Genomic DNA, 16787 nt, shown 5'->3' on the forward strand with positions numbered 1-16787 from the left:
GGGCTTGTGGCAAGACAGAGCCCTTATGGAAAGGCACTGAGGTGTGTTAATAAAGAGCTGTATGGCTACTTGCTTGTAATGGACTTTTACCTTAGTGATTTACACAGACAGCTGGGCTATGTGTCGTGGACAGATCATTGAGCAGTACAATGGACTCTTGGACTGTGACCAAAGGGGGGTACCAGTTCCCTTCCTGGATGGAAATGCCACTGTGGACAGTAATGAGAGACCCTGACAGGGCGGCCTAGCACCCGTGGGGGCCCTTCTGCACCGCACAGCTGCTCCCATCCGGCTACAGAGATGCACCAAAGACACTTTCTTCAATGGACATAGCCCTGGACTGTACAGGTCCCCCTCTTACAATGGGTGGCCTTGTTGGCACCATGGGGTAGGGGGAAAGAGGTGGGCCTCCAGTTAACTAACTCCCTGGGCAACCAGCACCTGGATGCCTGTGATAGAAGTGTACAGGGTCTCTCATCTATCGCAGGGGCTAGGTTCCAGAACCCCCCCCCCCCAGGCAAAAATCCCTGAAGTAGAGACATATTTATTTTATTTTTAAGGTTTTATTTCCATTTAATATTCCTTTAATATGTTTTAATTAATATTTTTATATTTTTTGCAATTATTTTGGCTAGAAAATGCTTTTACCACAAAAAGTTAAAATAAATATATAAAAATACCTATAGACCACAAAATCCTGCGATATAGCAAAAAACCCATAATACAAAATTAGATATATACAATTTAAAAATCTGTGATAGGCCCTGGCCGGTTGGCTCAGTGGTAAAGCGTCGGCCTGGCGTGCAGAAGTCCTGGGTTCGATTCCCGGCCAGGGCACACAGGAGAAGCGCCCATCTGCTTCTCCACCCCTCCCCCTCTCCTTCCTCTCTGTCTCTCTCTTCCCCTCCCGCAGCCGAGGATCCATTGGAGAAAAAAGATGACCCAGGCGCTGGGGATGGCTCCATGGCCTCTGCCTCAGGCACTAGAATGGCTCTGGTTGCAACAGAGCAACGCCCCAGATGGGCAGAGCATTGCCCCCCTGGTGGGCATGCCGGGTGGATCCTGGTTGGGCGCATGCGGGAGTCTGACTGCCTCCCTGTTTTCAACTTCAGAAAAAATAAAATAAAATAAAAATAAAAGTCTGTGATAGTGAGACCACGAAAACTGAACCACGATATGGTGAGGGATGGTTGTATTATCCCTTGAGTGTTCAAGAAGACAGCATTATAAAGGACACCTTTGTAATTTCTTTATGGCCCATAATGAGTTCTCCCATTTTGTTGCACATAGAACCAGAATTCCTAGTGTACAGGCCAATAAGGTTTGGTACACCCACCTGAGGCAGCCTCTGGTACCTGCTACTGTGTTGTCTGCAGACAAAACTCTGGCCTGTATTCTACCAGATAGAAAAGATTTGCCTCTCCAGGTACCTCTGACAGCTTTCTTTTCACACACAGCTTACTGGATGTTGTAAGCCAGGCCTTGAACACACTATTGGAGGAGACCCAGGAGGCAGAATGGCAAATGGGGGACCCCTCCAAGAATGGTGGGCGTCTCCAGCAGCATGCTGGTGCACCATCTTTGTTGTCATATAGCTTGTGCTTTTGTAATTCTGTTACTGTAGTCTGTACTATTTCTGTTTATGTACTGTACCTCACTCCTCACTCCTTATTCAGGGACCATTGCGGAAGATACCTGTTGTGCAGATTATGAGGTGAGCAACCCTAAAGGGGTGAAATGTGGGGAAAACAGCTGTATTAGGCTCTCTGGTTTCCCAGCTGCAAGCACTTTGTACGATTAGTGTGTGAGCACGTGGCAGAAAGCCACGGTGTGTCTATAAAAAGCAAGGTGTGATTTCCCTCAGGGACAGTTCTCCCAGATTGCTCTCCTGCCACTATGGGGTGTGGTTCCTTGGTTCCTGATTCTCTCAGCTGCCACTGTGAGGGGCGGTTTTCCTGATCCCTTGCCCTCCACTGTGAAAAGTGATTTTCCTTTGTTTATTCACTCACCTGTCTCTGCGAGCCTCCGATAAACGGGTATGGCCTGGGGCTTTCCGGCTCCACAGTTCCTCTACCATCTGCCCGAATCTAATGTGAACCTGCCTGGCCTCGGCCACTGGCATTACATTATGTTTTACTATAGTATTTTCATTACTGTGTATTTCTAAATTGAACAATTTACACTGTGATTTCTTTTTTAAACTTTTTTATTGAATTTATTTGGGTGACATCAGTCAATAAAATGATACAGGTTTAGTTATACAGTTCTACAATACATTATCTGTATATTGCACTGTGTGTTCACCAGCCCCAAGTCAGGCTCCCTCCATCACCCCCTATCCCCCTTCACCCTCCAACTCCTCACCACCATTCCCTCCTGCAGTCCCCACACTGTTGCCTGTGTTTGTAAGTTTTCCTTTGCTTAATCTCTTCACCTTTTTCACCTAGCCCCCCAACCACTATCCCCTCTGACAGCTGTCAGTCTGTTCTTTGTATCTATGAGTTTGTTTCTATTTTGTTTCTTAGTTTACTTTGATTAGATTCCACATATAAATGAAATCATATGGTGCTTGTCTTTCTCTGACTGGCTTATTTCACTCAGCATAATACTCTCCAGGCCCATGTATGCTGTCACAAAAGGTAAGGTTTTCCTTTTTTATGACTGAGTAATATTTCATTGTGTAAATGTACCATTGCTTTTATTATCCATTGATCTACTGATTGGTATTTTGGCTGCTTCTAACTCTTTTTTTTCCCCATTTTTTTTTTTAAACAGAGACAGAGAGAGAGTCAGAGAGAGGGATAGATAGGGACAGACAGAAAGGAGAGAGATGAGAAGCATCAATCATCAGTTTTTCGTTGGGACACCTTAGTTGTTCATTGATTGCTTTCTCATATGTGCCTTGACCATGGGGCTACAGCAGACCGAGTAACCCCTTGCTCAAGCCAGCGACCTTGGGTCCAAGCTGGTGAGCCTTGCTCAAACCAGATGAGCCGGTGCTCAAGCTGGAGACCTCGGGGTCTCAAACCTGGGTCCTCTGCATCCCAGTTCGACATTCTATCCATTGCGCCACCGCCTGGTCAGGCTGCTTCTAAATCTTGACTATTGCAAATAACGCTGCAGTGGACATAGGGGTGCATATAGTCTTCTGAATTGGTGTTTCAGGTTTCTTTGGATATATTCCCAGAAGTGGAATCACTTGGTCATAGGCAGTTTCATTTTTAATTTCTTGAGGTAACTCCATACTGCTTTCCACAGTGGCTGCACCAGTCTGCATTCCCACCAGCAGTGCACAAGGGTCCCCTTTTCTTACATCCACACCAGCACTTGATGTTTGTTGATTTATTGATAATAGCCATTCTGACAGGTGTGAGGTAATATCTCTTTGTGGTTTTAATTTGCATTTCCCCAATGATTAATGTTATTGAACATCTTTTTTTTTTTCTGAAGCTGGAAACAGGGAGAGACAGTCAGACAGACTCCCGCATGCGCCCTTCCGGGATCCACCCGGCACGCCCACCAGGGGTGACACTCTGCCGCGACCAGAGCCACTCTAGCACCTGGGGCAGAGGCCAAGGAGCCATCCCCAGCGCCCGGGCCATCTTTGCTCCAATGGAGCCTTGGCTGCGGGAGGGGAAGAGAGAGACAGAGAGGAAGGAGTGGGGGGTGGAGAAGCAAATGGGCGCTTCTCCTATGTGCCCTGGCCGGGAATCGAACCCGGGTCCCCCGCACGCCAGGCCGACGCTCTACAGCTGAGCCAACCGGCCAGGGCTGAACATCTTTTCATATGTCTGTGGGCCATCTGTATGTCCTCTTTGGAGAAGTGTCTATTCAGGTCCTTTGCCCATTTCTTAATTGGATTCTTTGTTTCTTCTGGTGTTGAGTTCTATAAGTTTCTTGTAAAATTTGAATATTAAGACCTTATTAGATGTATTGCAAATATGTTCTTCCATTTAGTGGGTTGTCTTTGCATTTTGTTGATGGTCTCCTTTGCTGTGCAAAAACTTTTTAGTTATTTGCTATACAAGTTACTTAGAAGTGTTTTTGTTTTTAATTTCCAAAACTATAAAAATTTAAAAGCAGGATATCTTTTTGTATTGACTGTTAATTTTATTGTGCTGTGTTCAAAGATTATGATCTATATAAAATTAATTCTTTTTCATTTATTGAGACTTGTGTATTTCTATTTATTAGGATCCAGGTTGAAGTTAAGCTTCTGTTGTTCAAAGCTATCGCTATACTATTTTTCTATCTGATAGCTGAAAGAAATATGTTAAAATATTTTTCTTGATTTTAAGGGGAATAATCAAGAATGATGCTTGCTGTAAATTTTTAGTAGCTACACTTTATTAGATTATGGATACTTCCTTCTGTTCTAGTTGTGCTAACAGTTTTTGTGCATGTTTGTATAGGTGTTTAATTTTATTAGATTTTTTAAAGATGCTATGGTTCCCCTGAATTCTTTTTAATATGTTAATATGGTCAATTAAATTTATAGATTTTCTAATTCTACTACTCTTGCATTGCTGGGATGAATACATTTGGTCATTTATTATCATATAAAAATTACTTATTATTATATAAAAATATATGATAATGTATAACTATATATATAACAACTTAGAAAAAGTGTATACCATTATGATGGTAGACTTGTCAAAATTTCCCTAAAGTTGTCATTTAAAAAATTTTTTTAAATGTATTCATTTTAGAGAAGAGAGATAGAAAGAGAGAGACGGAGCAGGAAGCATCTACTCCCATATGTGCCTTAACCAGGCAAAGCCAGGGTTTTGAACTGGCGACCTCAGTGTTCCAGGTCAACGCTTTATCCACTGCGCCACCACAGGTCAGGCTAAAATTGTCATTAAAAAAAAAAGTTTAAACAAACCTATTTTTTAAAACTGCACAGCAGTTTAGAATTATAAGCTTTTTGGTGTATTAAACCCCTTTTTATACTAAAAAGACTAGTTGATCCCCTTTAGCCTTTTCTGTCCCCCTCCCCTTCCCTCTGGTAACCGCTATACTGTTGTCTGTGTCTATAAGGTTTTGTGTGCTTTTCTTGTTTGTTCATTTGTTGCTTTCAGTTTTATATCTCATGTGAGTGACGTCACATTGTTCTTAGATTTTTCTGACTTATTTCACTTAGCATAATATTCTCAAGGTCCATCCATGTTGTCACAAATGGTAGTATTTCATCTTTCCTATGGCTAAGTAGTATTCCACTGTATGGACAAAGGTGGGCAAAAGTAGATTTACAGTTCTGAGTACATAAATGCAGAATTTATTCTCGTCTTATTATTTATTATTGTATTATTTATTTGTATTATTTGTCTTCTTATTTTGTATTCATATTTATGATTTATCTTTTAGATAATAATGGCTGGCAATTTAAGCTACTTTTGCCTACCCTTATATGTTTTATATGTTCTTTATCCAATCCATCTATTGAGGGACACTTTGGTTATTTCCATGTCTTGGCCACTGTGAATACGCTGCAATGAACATAGGTGTGCATGTCTCTTTACAAATAAATGTTTTCAAATTTCTCAGGTAGATACCCAGAAGAATGGTAGCTGGGTCATATGGTAACTCTTAATTTTTCTTAATTTTTTGAGGAGCCTTCATACTGTTTCTGATAGTGGCTGTACCAGTTTACATTACCACTAGCAGTAAATAGGGCTCTTTTTTCTCCACAAACTCTCTGACACTTGACTTATTAATAATAGTCATTCTAGCCTGGTTCGTGGTGGCACAGTGAATAGAGTGTTGACCTGGGATGCTGAAGTCCCAGATTCAAAACCTCGAGGTCACTGGCTTGAGTTTGGGCTCATCAGCTTGAGTGTGGGGTTGCCATCTTGAGTGTGGAATCATAGATATCCCATAATCGCTGGCTTGAGCCCAAAGGTTGCTGGCTTGAATGTTTGGTAAAATTCTTTGAATGTTTGGTAAAATTCCTCATGAGGCTATCTGGCCCAGGGCTTTTGTTTGTTGGGAGTTTTTGGATTATTGATTCAATTTCATTAGCAGTTATTGGTCTGTTCAGATTTTCTGGGGGTTTTTTTGTTTTTTTTTCCCCCTTTTTCAGCCTTGGACAATTACATGTTTTTTTGTAATTTATCCATTTCTTCCAGGTTGTCCAATTTGTTGGCATATAATTGTTTGTAGTATTTCCTTAAAATCCTTTGTATTTTTATGGTGATTTCTTGATCTCTTTCCTCTTGATTTGCTGGTTTTCTTTAGCATTTGGTTCGGGTTTATTTTTATTTTTTGTGTATTTTTTGTAGGTTTTTGGTTTGTAGTAACAATGAGGTTCATATGTTTATCCATCTATAACTATAGCAGTCTACTCTAAGTTGACAGGCATTTAAGTTCAAATGCTTTCTTAAATCACTGTATCTTTATTTACCCTTGCTTCACTTTGTTTTTGACATTATGCTTTATATCTTTGTTTTGTGTATTTCCTACCTATTGTAGTTATAACTTTACTATTTTGTCTTTTAACTTTCATGATAGTTTTTTAAGTGGTTGATTTAATGTATTCATTATGTATTTAACAGTGAGGGTTTTTTTTTCTTTCCTGTACTTTCTAATTTATGGCTGTGACTATTTATTAGAGACATAAAGCCTGACCAAGCAGTGGCGCAGTGGATAGAGCATCGGACTGGGATGTGGAAGACCCAGGTTCGAGACCCCAAGGTTGCCAGCTTGAGTGCGGGCTCATTTGGTTTGAGCAAAGCTCACCAGCTTGAGCCCAAGGTCGCTGGCTCGAGCAAGGGGTTACTCGGTCTGCTGAAGGCCCACAGTCAAGGCACATATGAGAAAGCAATCAATGAACAACTAAGGTGTCGCAATGCACAATGAAAAACTAATGATTGATGCTTCTCATCTCTCTCCATGTTCCTGTCTGTCTGTCCCTATCTATCCCTCTCTCTGACTCTCTCTCTGTCTCTGAAAAAAAAAAAATTAATTAAAAAAAAAGACACTTGAACATTTCTTGTAAAGTGAATTTAGTTGTGGTGCACTCCTTTAATTTTTGTCTGGGGAAATTGGGTCTCCTTCAATTCTGAATAACTTTGCTGGGTATAGCTTGTACATTCCTTTCTTTCAGCACTTAAAATATTTCTGCCACTAACTTCCGGCCTGTAACGTAGCTGCTGAGAATCTGACCAGGCATTGGCACAGAGAATAGAGTGTTGGCCTGTGACACTAAGGAACCAGGTTCGAAACCCTGAGTTCACTGGCTTGAATGCAGGCTCATCCAGCTTGAGTGCTGGCTCATCTGGCTTGAGCGCAGTGACACCAGCTTGAGCCTGAGATCATAGACATGAACCCATGGTCACTGGCTTGAGCCCAAAGGTCACTGGCTCAGCTGGAACCCCCTGGTCAAGGCACTTATGAGAAAGCAATCAATGAACAACTAAAGTACCATAACTATGTGTTGATGCTTCTCATCTCTCTCTCTCTCTTGCTGTTAAAAAAGAAAATTGCTGCTGAGAAATCAGCTGATAAGACTTATGGGGCTTCTTTTGTACATGATTCATTTCTACCTTGTTGCCTTCAAGATGTGTCTTTATTCTATTTTTTTTTTTTTTTAAGATGTGTCTTTATTCTTAACCTTTGCCATTTTAATTACTGTGGTTCCTCTGGGCTCATCTTGTTTCGAACTCTCTGTGCTTCCTCAACCTGGATGTCTGTTTCCTTCTCCACATTAGAGAAGTTTTCACCCATTATTTCTTCAGATATACTCTTTGCTCCTTTCTTTCCTCTTTCTGAAATCCCTATAATACAAATGTCATAGTGCTTGATGTTGTAGCATTCGTCCCTTATGCTATTTTCAACTTTTAAAATTCTTTTCATTTTGCTGTCCCTATTGAGTGATTTCCACATTTTTTCTTACAGGTTGTTAATCTATCTCATATCTCATATTAATTAATCTGCTGTTGATTCCTTCTAAAGTTTTTTTCATTTTGGTTATTGTGCTATTCATTTCTGATTGGTTCTTTATTATATTTTCTAATTCTTGAGGTTCTGAGTACCTCTATTCTACTCAAGTGTTTTGAGCATCCTTATGACTATTTGTTTGAATTCTTTATTTTTATAATTTAAGTGAGAGGAGGCTGGGGAGATAGAGAGACTCCCATATGTGCCCCGATTGGGAACCACCCAGCAACCCGTCAGGGGCCAATGCTCGAATCAACTGAGTTATCCCCAGCGCCTGAGGCTGAAGTTTGGACCAACCAAGTCACTGGCTGCGAGAGGGGTAGACAGAGAGAAGGGGGAGAGGGACAGGAGAAGCAGATGGTCACTTCTCATGTGTGCCCTGACCACTGATCAAACCCAGGACTTTCGCATGCCAGGCAGATGCTCTATCCACTGAGCTAACCAGCCAGGGCCTTTGAATTCTTTTTCAGGCACATTATTTATCTCCATATCATTAACTTTTTTCTAAGGTTTTTTCTTGTTTCTTCATTTGGGGCATATTCTTTTGTCTCCCATTTTGTTTGACTTTGTTTCTTCCTGAGTTAGATGAAGTAGCTCTCTCAATCTTGGAAAAGTGGGCTTCGTGTTGACTGTATGCTGGATGACTTTGGTAGGCCAGTTGTAACTGGGGTGAGCATGTGCAGTGTCCAGTGTGCCTCTTGACCAGAAGGAACGGGTTCCAGGTGTGGCTGTCTGGTGTGCACACGTGTGGTAGCTCATTGTTCTGGTTGTCCGCAGCCAGAATAGAGTCAAGGCGGGACAGCTATATGTGTGCCTTTCTGAGCTGGGTGGGGCTGCCTGCTGTGCATGTTCTGCACTGTTGCTTTGTTGCCCAAGCCAGGTTTGAGGAGGGCTTCCAAGTGCAACGTGGCAGCACGCTCCTGCTTCCATTTTCTCTGGAAGGGCTGCTGTGTGCGTGCACTGTAGCTTGCTACTTCTGCACTCTCTGGGCATGTTAGTCCTGTGTGTGCTCGCAGCAGCGCCCCACTGGTTCCACACTTTGTTTGGGGCAGCCGTGTGTGCACTGCAGTGCTCCGCTAGCTCCACATCCATTCTCTCCGGCCAGGGGATCCCTGTGATCATGCAGCAGTGCCGCCCTATCTCTGCAGTGTCCTGAGGGGGCCGCATGCTGCAGGACTTTGCTGGTTCTACACTCTTTCTGGTAGGTGAGCTGTCCCTGTGCACCTCACTATACCCGGGGGATTGAGCTCCAGGTGGAGGAGTCCTATTCACACACTCTGGCACCTTGCTTTTCCTGCTGGAGTGGCTGGGGATATGCTATAGCAGCCCTCCAGTCAACCAGGTCATCTGGCTAGAAGCCCCACCCTCTCTCCCAGCGCAGAGGCAACGTCAACAGTGGTAGGCACTGGTTTCTCTGGTTCTGTAGTTCCCTCAGCTGCAGAGCTCTCGTGGTTCCCCACCTTCGTTCTGTGTTCTCTCTCTTGTTCACCCTGCAGAAGCACTTTCAGTCAGCCCTCAGCTCTCTCAGGAACGGCTCTAGACGCAGGTATACACTGTGTTCTTGGGAGGTGGCAGGTTTAGCACCCTCTCCTGCCACCATCTTGGACCTGACTCTCTATACCAAATGTTTTATTTAAAGGCGTGCATTTTTCACTAATGGAAGTTTTTTTTTTTTTTTTTTTGTATTTTTCTGAAGCTGGAAACGGGGAGAGACAGACACTCCCGCATGCGCCTGACCGGGATCCACCCGGCACGCCCACCAGGGGGCGATGCTCTGCCCCTCCGGGGCGTCGCTCTGCCACGACCAGAGCCACTCTAGCGCCTGGGGCAGAGGCCAGGGAGCCATCCCCAGCGCCTGGGCCATCTTTGCTCCAATGGAGCCTTGGCTGCGGGAGGGGAAGAGAGAGACAGAGAGGAGGGGGGGGGGGGGTGAAGCAAATGGGCGCTTCTCCTGTGTGCCCTGGCCGGGAATCGAACCCGGGTCCCCTGCACGCCAGGCCGACACTCTACCGCTGAGCCAACCGGCCAGGGCCACTTCTGGAAGTTTTATTTAGCTTCCCTCCCCCTTTTAAGTTAGCTTCCTTCTGTCATATGTCTAAATTTTAAATGTACTCTGTAGTCTCTATTTGATAATTCCATTATCTGAAGTCCTTGGGGGTTTAATCTTGGTATTTACTGCCTTCTAACTCTTATTCATGGACAATTGTTTCCTTGTGTGTTCTGTAATTTTTAACAGTAAAGTCAACATTGCTAGGGTTTTATATGGGGTATCTTGTGCAGCCTGAATTATGGTTCATCAATCCAGAAAGTAATTCTCTTTTCTTCTACCTAGCTTCCCTAAAATACTTCACATTAGATTCACGGGATCCTGAAACCACACAGGGTCTATGGTAACAAATTCCTAGAAGTGACTTTTATTCTCTGCACTCATAGCCTAAACTAAGACAAGCACTAAAGGATGAGATTTTCCTCCCTAGTTTACCTTTTTACTCAGGGTGAGTCTCTTTAAGAGTCCCGGTTATGTGTGTGAACTTGACCTCCTCACTTTGCTGGGACCTAAGACTGTACAGCCACCCCTTCCCATACTGCGGTTCACCTTTCGCGGTCTCACTGTATCGCGGATTTTTAAATTGTACATATCTAATTTTGTATTGTGGATTTTTCACTATATAGCGGGATTTTGTGGTATATAGGTATGTTTATATATTTATTATTTTAATTATTTTTGTGGTATAAGCATTTTCTAGCCTAAAAAACATATAAAATACAAAAAATATTAATTAAAACATATTAAAAGAATATTAAATTGAAATAAAATACTACTGGTGAGTATCCATCTAGAATTTTATGTTGTTAAAATTATGTAGGTTTTTTTTTAATTTTGAAGGGTTTTATTAAAGCAGATTTATTAAATATGCAGTCCACATGACTGACACGGGGCATTGCAGACCCAAATTGTGCAGCCAAATTTATGTAGGTTTTAAGAGTGTAGAAAGTGTTTAAGAGCATAGGACGTGTTTATAAGAGTGTGGGAAAGGTTAATAACAGTGTGGGAAAGGTTTATAAGTGTGAGAGGAGGGTTTATAAAGCCTTAAAATATACATAAATAATAAAATAAATATAAGGTCGCTACTTTGTGGATTTTCGCCTATCATGTGTGGGGGGTATTCTGGAACCTAGCCCTGGTTATAGACAAGGGACCACTACACCTCCTGTCCTTGTGTGACCTTTAACACTGAAGCACCTTCATTACACAGCCCAGGAATCATCTTTACTCCAAGGCAGTCACAGCATCCACCACACATCATGCTACTTTTTTGTTTCCTGTGGTTCTGGCCCCTGGTCACTCTTACTAAACAATCTTTAAAGTCAGCCATACAGTTGTTCAGGGCACATACTGGAACAGACTGATGTTGCTGTCTTTATCTCTCTTTCCCTCCTCTCCTCTCTCTCAAATCAATAAAGAAAAGTCAGTGATACAGTTCAAAGGGTATTCATCATGTTTTACCCAGCATTTATAACCAAGGTTTTCATACTAGCTAATTATCTCCCATAATGGCTGGAAATGAAAGTCTAGGAAAATACTTGACCGTCTCCTATGTCATTTTTTAAAATATATTTAGTCATCAAAATTGAACATAATATTCCAGTTCTGTTCTAATCACTTGAGAACATTACTTCATCATCTGAGCACTACTTATCTACTGGATGGATGTTTTCTTTATCAAATCACATCACACTATTATGGACACCATTTAAAAAACAAGGAAACAGAAGCATGTCAGCTTATGGTCACATGGCAAGGCCCAGGACTAGATCTTTTAACTGCTAGCTTTGGAGTATTCTCCAGCATGTCAGGGGAGAGAAGATAAAAGGTCCAAGGGAACATTTAATGAGTACCTCCTATGTGCTAGTTCTATAATATGAAATACCAGACAGCAGCTCTGTAAGACAGGACAGCTTACTACCCATTTTGATAGATGGGGGAATTAAAGCTCAGAAAGGTTAAATAATTTCCTTTAGGTCCTTTGTATTAGAACTGAATTCACAGTCAGAACTGATTATAAAAAAAAAATGTTCTTCCTTCAACCCAGGATCAGCAAGCCAGACAGCAAAGATTTTAGGCTTTGCAGGCCCCGTGGTCCCTTGCAACTATATTACTGTTGTAGTGTAAAAGCAGCCCGTGAGAACATGAAAGAATGAGCATGGCTGTTTTCCCAGGAAACTTTATTTAAGGACACTGAAATCTGAATTTCATATAATTTCACATGTCACAGAGTATTTTTCTTTTTTATTCCAACCATATAAAAATATAAAATGCTTCCTTAGCTCACAGGCCATACAAACCAGGCAGCAGACTGGACGTGCTGCGCGTGGACAAATGGTTTGTCAGCCCTGCTCTACACCTTCTGAGACGTGAAGGTCTCAATGTCTTTGTTCCAAACATCCTTTACTGGGTTAGTAAAGACAGGGGAAAAGAGAATGAAACAGGTTCTTTTTGGACCCTTGGTGACTGAGAGAATGGTGGTACAACCCTCTCAAGTTGTACGGTGGCAATATGCAGGTGTGGAAATGTCTTGTTCCAACGTTAAATATCTTTTTTCATGTCTATTTTAGCCTATTTTCAAAATTAAACTAAGTTCATTTAGGAAAGATAACTATCTTCTTATTTTTAAATGGCCTTTAATGTTTAATAGTCTATGTACAGTGAGTGCTCAATAAGTACTAACTGAAAATATCAGTCAAGTACTATTCTATTTCATTCACAGACTCTGTTAAGTAGTCAGTGAGTACAATATAGAAGTAATTCAGTGAAACGAAAAGCCATATAGAAGTCAGGCTATATGTATGATTCAATTTAACAGTTATAATTTCCTTTTAATTTAGTATAAGGGACAATGATGAAAAATACCAGTTGGCACTACCTTTCTGTCCCAGTAGAGTGTGTGCATGTGCATACTAAGTCTGACAATCCTTCTTCCTCCCCTAGAACCACTTTGGTGATTTGGATGGTGGCCACTACACTGCTTTCTGCAAGAACTCAGGGACCCAAGCCTGGTTTAGCTTTGATGACTCACGAGTCAGTGAGATTCCAGATACTTCAGTTCAAACTGCGACAGCGTATCTCCTGTTCTACAGCTGCCAGCCCTTTTCTATACCTACTGAAAAGCGCAAGAGCTAGGAAAAGGGTATTTCCTGAAAGTTGCAAAACAAGCAATCAGAAACTGGTACTCAAGGTTTGCTTTGTTATTAAATTCTTGCAACTTACTTTTGAATCACTGACATTTTTCTTTCTGGCATCATGCAACCTTAAATGAGATAGTCTAGAGCCAAGGATGGGTCCTGACACGCTGAGAAAGGCAGCATGACAGCACTGCAGTGAGAGTGGACGGGAGACTTCCAAGCACTGCAGATTATGTAGTGAATTCAGGCTTCAAAACAATGTTTATTACGGTGGATTTTTATCATAAAATATCTCATAATTATATATATATGTACATATCTAACATTATTTTCCAAAGATACCTAATGGAATGGAACAAAATTAACTTTTGTTCAAATGGCTCTGTGAGCTTAAGAATGTGACTGGGAAACAATTGATCAGATACTTTAGCCAAGAAACTACATCTCTTAGACTAACTGCTGAACATGAAAAGCTGTCAGCTTCACAATTCAAAATTTACCCTTTCATTTTCTCCGTGAGAATCTACTAATGGTGACGTCTTCTAGAAACATTTTTCGAATCTTTTTATATGGAGTGCTTTAACTGACTTCATGTATAGCAACTGAGTCCCTGAGGTAAATAATAAATTCTAAGCTCCTCTATTCCTTTTAACACATCACTTTGTAAAGATGTGGTTCATAATGCAATTTGCTTTGCAACCATGTTGGAAGCCTCCTCCTTTTTATCTTAATCTTAAGAATTCTGCTCTTGATAGAATGAGTCTGGATATTATATCTTACAATGACCCCCAACTCTGAGAATTGTAAGTACTATATGTAGCTCTGGGTCAGGCTGAAGAGTGCAACTGAGCCTTGATGCTAACAGGATAAGTGAACTAAATTTTAAGTTCATGTCATCAGATAAAGAGTGTGCATGTGTATAAAATCTATAGTTCTACTGTCCTGTGTTTGATAATATTAAATTAAAGACAAAACACTTACAGGGTTTTAAATTCTTTTTCTCATTAAGATTTTAATGTAGGTGTAAATGAAAATTCTCATTTTAAAAAATTAAAGAAAAGTTTCCACTTACTTTGTTAGAATAAAGATTTAGTGCACAAATACAGCCCAAAGCCAAAAGAAAAACAGCTTTGCCCTGTCATTTCCCTAAGAGAGTACTGCAGTTCCTCAGGACAGGCCAAAAGAGAAAGAAAAGCAACCCTCTGGGCCCCAGGTTTTCACAAGAGGCCCACCTATACTATATACATTGATCTGATGTGCAAGTGTGCAATAAATATATACACATACATTCCTATCTGCTTTAGATCATTCTAGAATATTCATAGGTCAAGCTGAGATTTAGAAATATGAAAAGGCCATAAGAGTGAAAATAAAAATAAAAAATATGATGGTTTTTTAGATCAGTAGAATAATAATGCCTACCTAGTTCATTATTTTAACTTTGGAGCAAAATAAAAAAGTTGTTATGAAATAAATGGTACCTCTAAGTACTGCAATACTTGTTAAATGTTATTAGTCAGTTGCTTTACAATAGCACTGACCTGAAATATATGGAAATAGTAACACAGCTCTCACTGTCTTAAATTCCTCTAAATGGCCAGCTACAGCTACCCAGTATCTTTATAAGCATTTCAAGAGTTGTGTTGTTCAGCCTTTTAAAAGATAACTAGCTTATAACCTACTTCTTCTTATGTCGCTACATCAGTTGCTCGTGGTACCAAGGAAGTATAAAAGAGGATATAAGCAGCTGAAGATTTCACAGAAGAAACGGAGATATCAGACACTTCGTGATCATCAAATTTAAACCACCGCTGTCTTGATGCATTTTTACAATAGGCGGTGTAGTGGCCTCCGTCCAGCCCACCGTAGTGATTCTGTGCCAAACAAAGTAGAAAATCAATTCAAACTGAACTATTTAAAATGTCAATAGTTTCAAAGCTTTACGTTGTTCTTACCTTTGTATGAGGTAAGAAACCATATGAAACTTATTTTTAGTTTGCTTTGAAGGAAAAAGTATTTAGTTCAATGACATACTTACTGAAACAGAAAACAAGTTGTATTTCTTCAAACTGTTCTTTGGACCAATAACATACTGCGACAAGTCAAGATTTTCTAAGGGAAAATCCACAGATGTCTGTAATTTTTGCTTCCACCGGCCATCATATGAAAAACTGCAAAGCGAAACGTGACAGCAATTACATGCTAGATCCAAGTTATCAATCAGAATGAACCTAATTCTTAGAAACAATTTAGATTTTTAGCCAGGATCACAAAATCCATTTCAATCACACACTCAGAATTTTAGAAGTGGACGGGCTTCTTTTCCACTGTGTGAGGAAACAGGTGCGTAGATACTGAATGGCTTGCCCAAGGTCAAACAGCCAGAGTACAAGAAGTAGGACCACACTTTGGTCCCCGATCCCTAGGCTAGCTAGAATTGTAAGATGTGTCCTCCATAAATGTAAAGTTTTGAAAACCCACATTTATAGTGCTAATCACTATAGAAATACGGACGAGAGAGCTGCTCTAGATTTAAGCATGCACTTTTGGGGAAACTAGAGCTGGAAACTGCAAGCGTGTAGACTAGGAATTGAAATAATGTCCTTCCATTACCCTGGCATACTCTGCTCCTTTAAATACACAAATACTGGTATTTCAGTAGGTGTGATATAGTTCTTTTAGAATTATTTTTAAAAACTGGATTCTAAACCACTTATATTTTTAGATACTCTCCAAGAGTAATATGCAGCATTAAAAATTCTAACAGAACAAATGTGTAATGATGAAACAAAAATTACAGTAAAAATGCTTTCTTTGGAATAAAATTACAGCTCTCAATAAAAAGATGAAATTTACTTTAAAAAAGTTTAAAAAAAAAAGTTTTTCAATAAAAGGACTCAAAGTTCTGTAATCCATCCACAGATGTACATAAAGACAAAAGAATCAGATTTGAGGCAGATTTTACAACTCTCTCCCATTATTGCTTTCACTACTATAGGCCAGATCTTTTTCACTAGCTGAAAAAGTGTGGACAAAACTAAGTCTACACTCAATAATGTCATCCTTAAAATATTACCTTTAAAAAATACATATTTAATTTTCAGTACCAGATTAAAATTTTTTTATTGCTTAAATAAATTTTAACTAATACATTAGTGTCACTATATGATATTTTAATAATTTTCACTTGATGCTTGGTAATGACTAAAAATTTTTATATTTGAAACTCAATAATTTAGTTTCACTGATTTTTAAAGACAGAATCACATGCAAGAGTTGTGCGGCCTGGATATGATAGACATCTACAGGACATTTCATCCCAAAGTGACTGAGTATACATTTTTCTCCAGTGTACATGGATCATTCTCAAGAATTGACCATATGTTGGGCCACAAAAACAACATCAGCAAATTCAGAAAAATTGAAGTTGTACCAAGCATATTTTCTGATCATAAAGCCTTGAAACTAGAATTCAACTGCAAAAAAGAGGAAAAAAATCCCACAAAAATGTGGAAACTAAACAACATACTTTTAAAAAATGAATGGGTCAAAGAAGAAATAAGTGCGGAGATCAAAAGTTATATACAGACTAATGAAAATGACAATACGACATATCAGAATCTATGGGATGCAGCAAAAGCAGTGATAAGAGGGAAGTTCAT

At 40.2% G+C, this 16787-nt stretch overlaps 2 protein-coding genes across 5 annotated transcripts in view; one reads left to right on the plus strand and one right to left on the minus strand.

The window, feature by feature from the left end:
• USP50 (ubiquitin specific peptidase 50) overlaps positions 1 to 14564 on the plus strand; it is a 43923-nt gene extending 29359 nt beyond the window's left edge. The window contains exon 7 of the mRNA XM_066344739.1: positions 12932 to 14564. Within this exon, the coding sequence (XP_066200836.1) occupies positions 12932 to 13123 (192 nt within the window). The 3' untranslated portion in view covers positions 13124 to 14564. The remainder of the gene's footprint in view (positions 1 to 12931) is intronic.
• USP8 (ubiquitin specific peptidase 8) overlaps positions 14139 to 16787 on the minus strand; it is a 68048-nt gene continuing 65399 nt past the window's right edge. For all 4 annotated transcript variants that reach the window (XM_066344735.1, XM_066344738.1, XM_066344734.1 and 1 more), the window contains 2 exons: positions 15164 to 15296; positions 14139 to 14999 (listed from right to left, as the gene is read on the minus strand). In XM_066344735.1, the coding sequence (XP_066200832.1) occupies positions 14814 to 14999; positions 15164 to 15296 (319 nt within the window). In that variant the 3' untranslated portion in view covers positions 14139 to 14813. The remainder of the gene's footprint in view (positions 15000 to 15163; positions 15297 to 16787) is intronic.

This window comes from Saccopteryx leptura, chromosome 6, assembly GCF_036850995.1.
Source record: "Saccopteryx leptura isolate mSacLep1 chromosome 6, mSacLep1_pri_phased_curated, whole genome shotgun sequence".
Classification (NCBI taxonomy): Eukaryota; Metazoa; Chordata; class Mammalia; order Chiroptera; family Emballonuridae; genus Saccopteryx; species Saccopteryx leptura.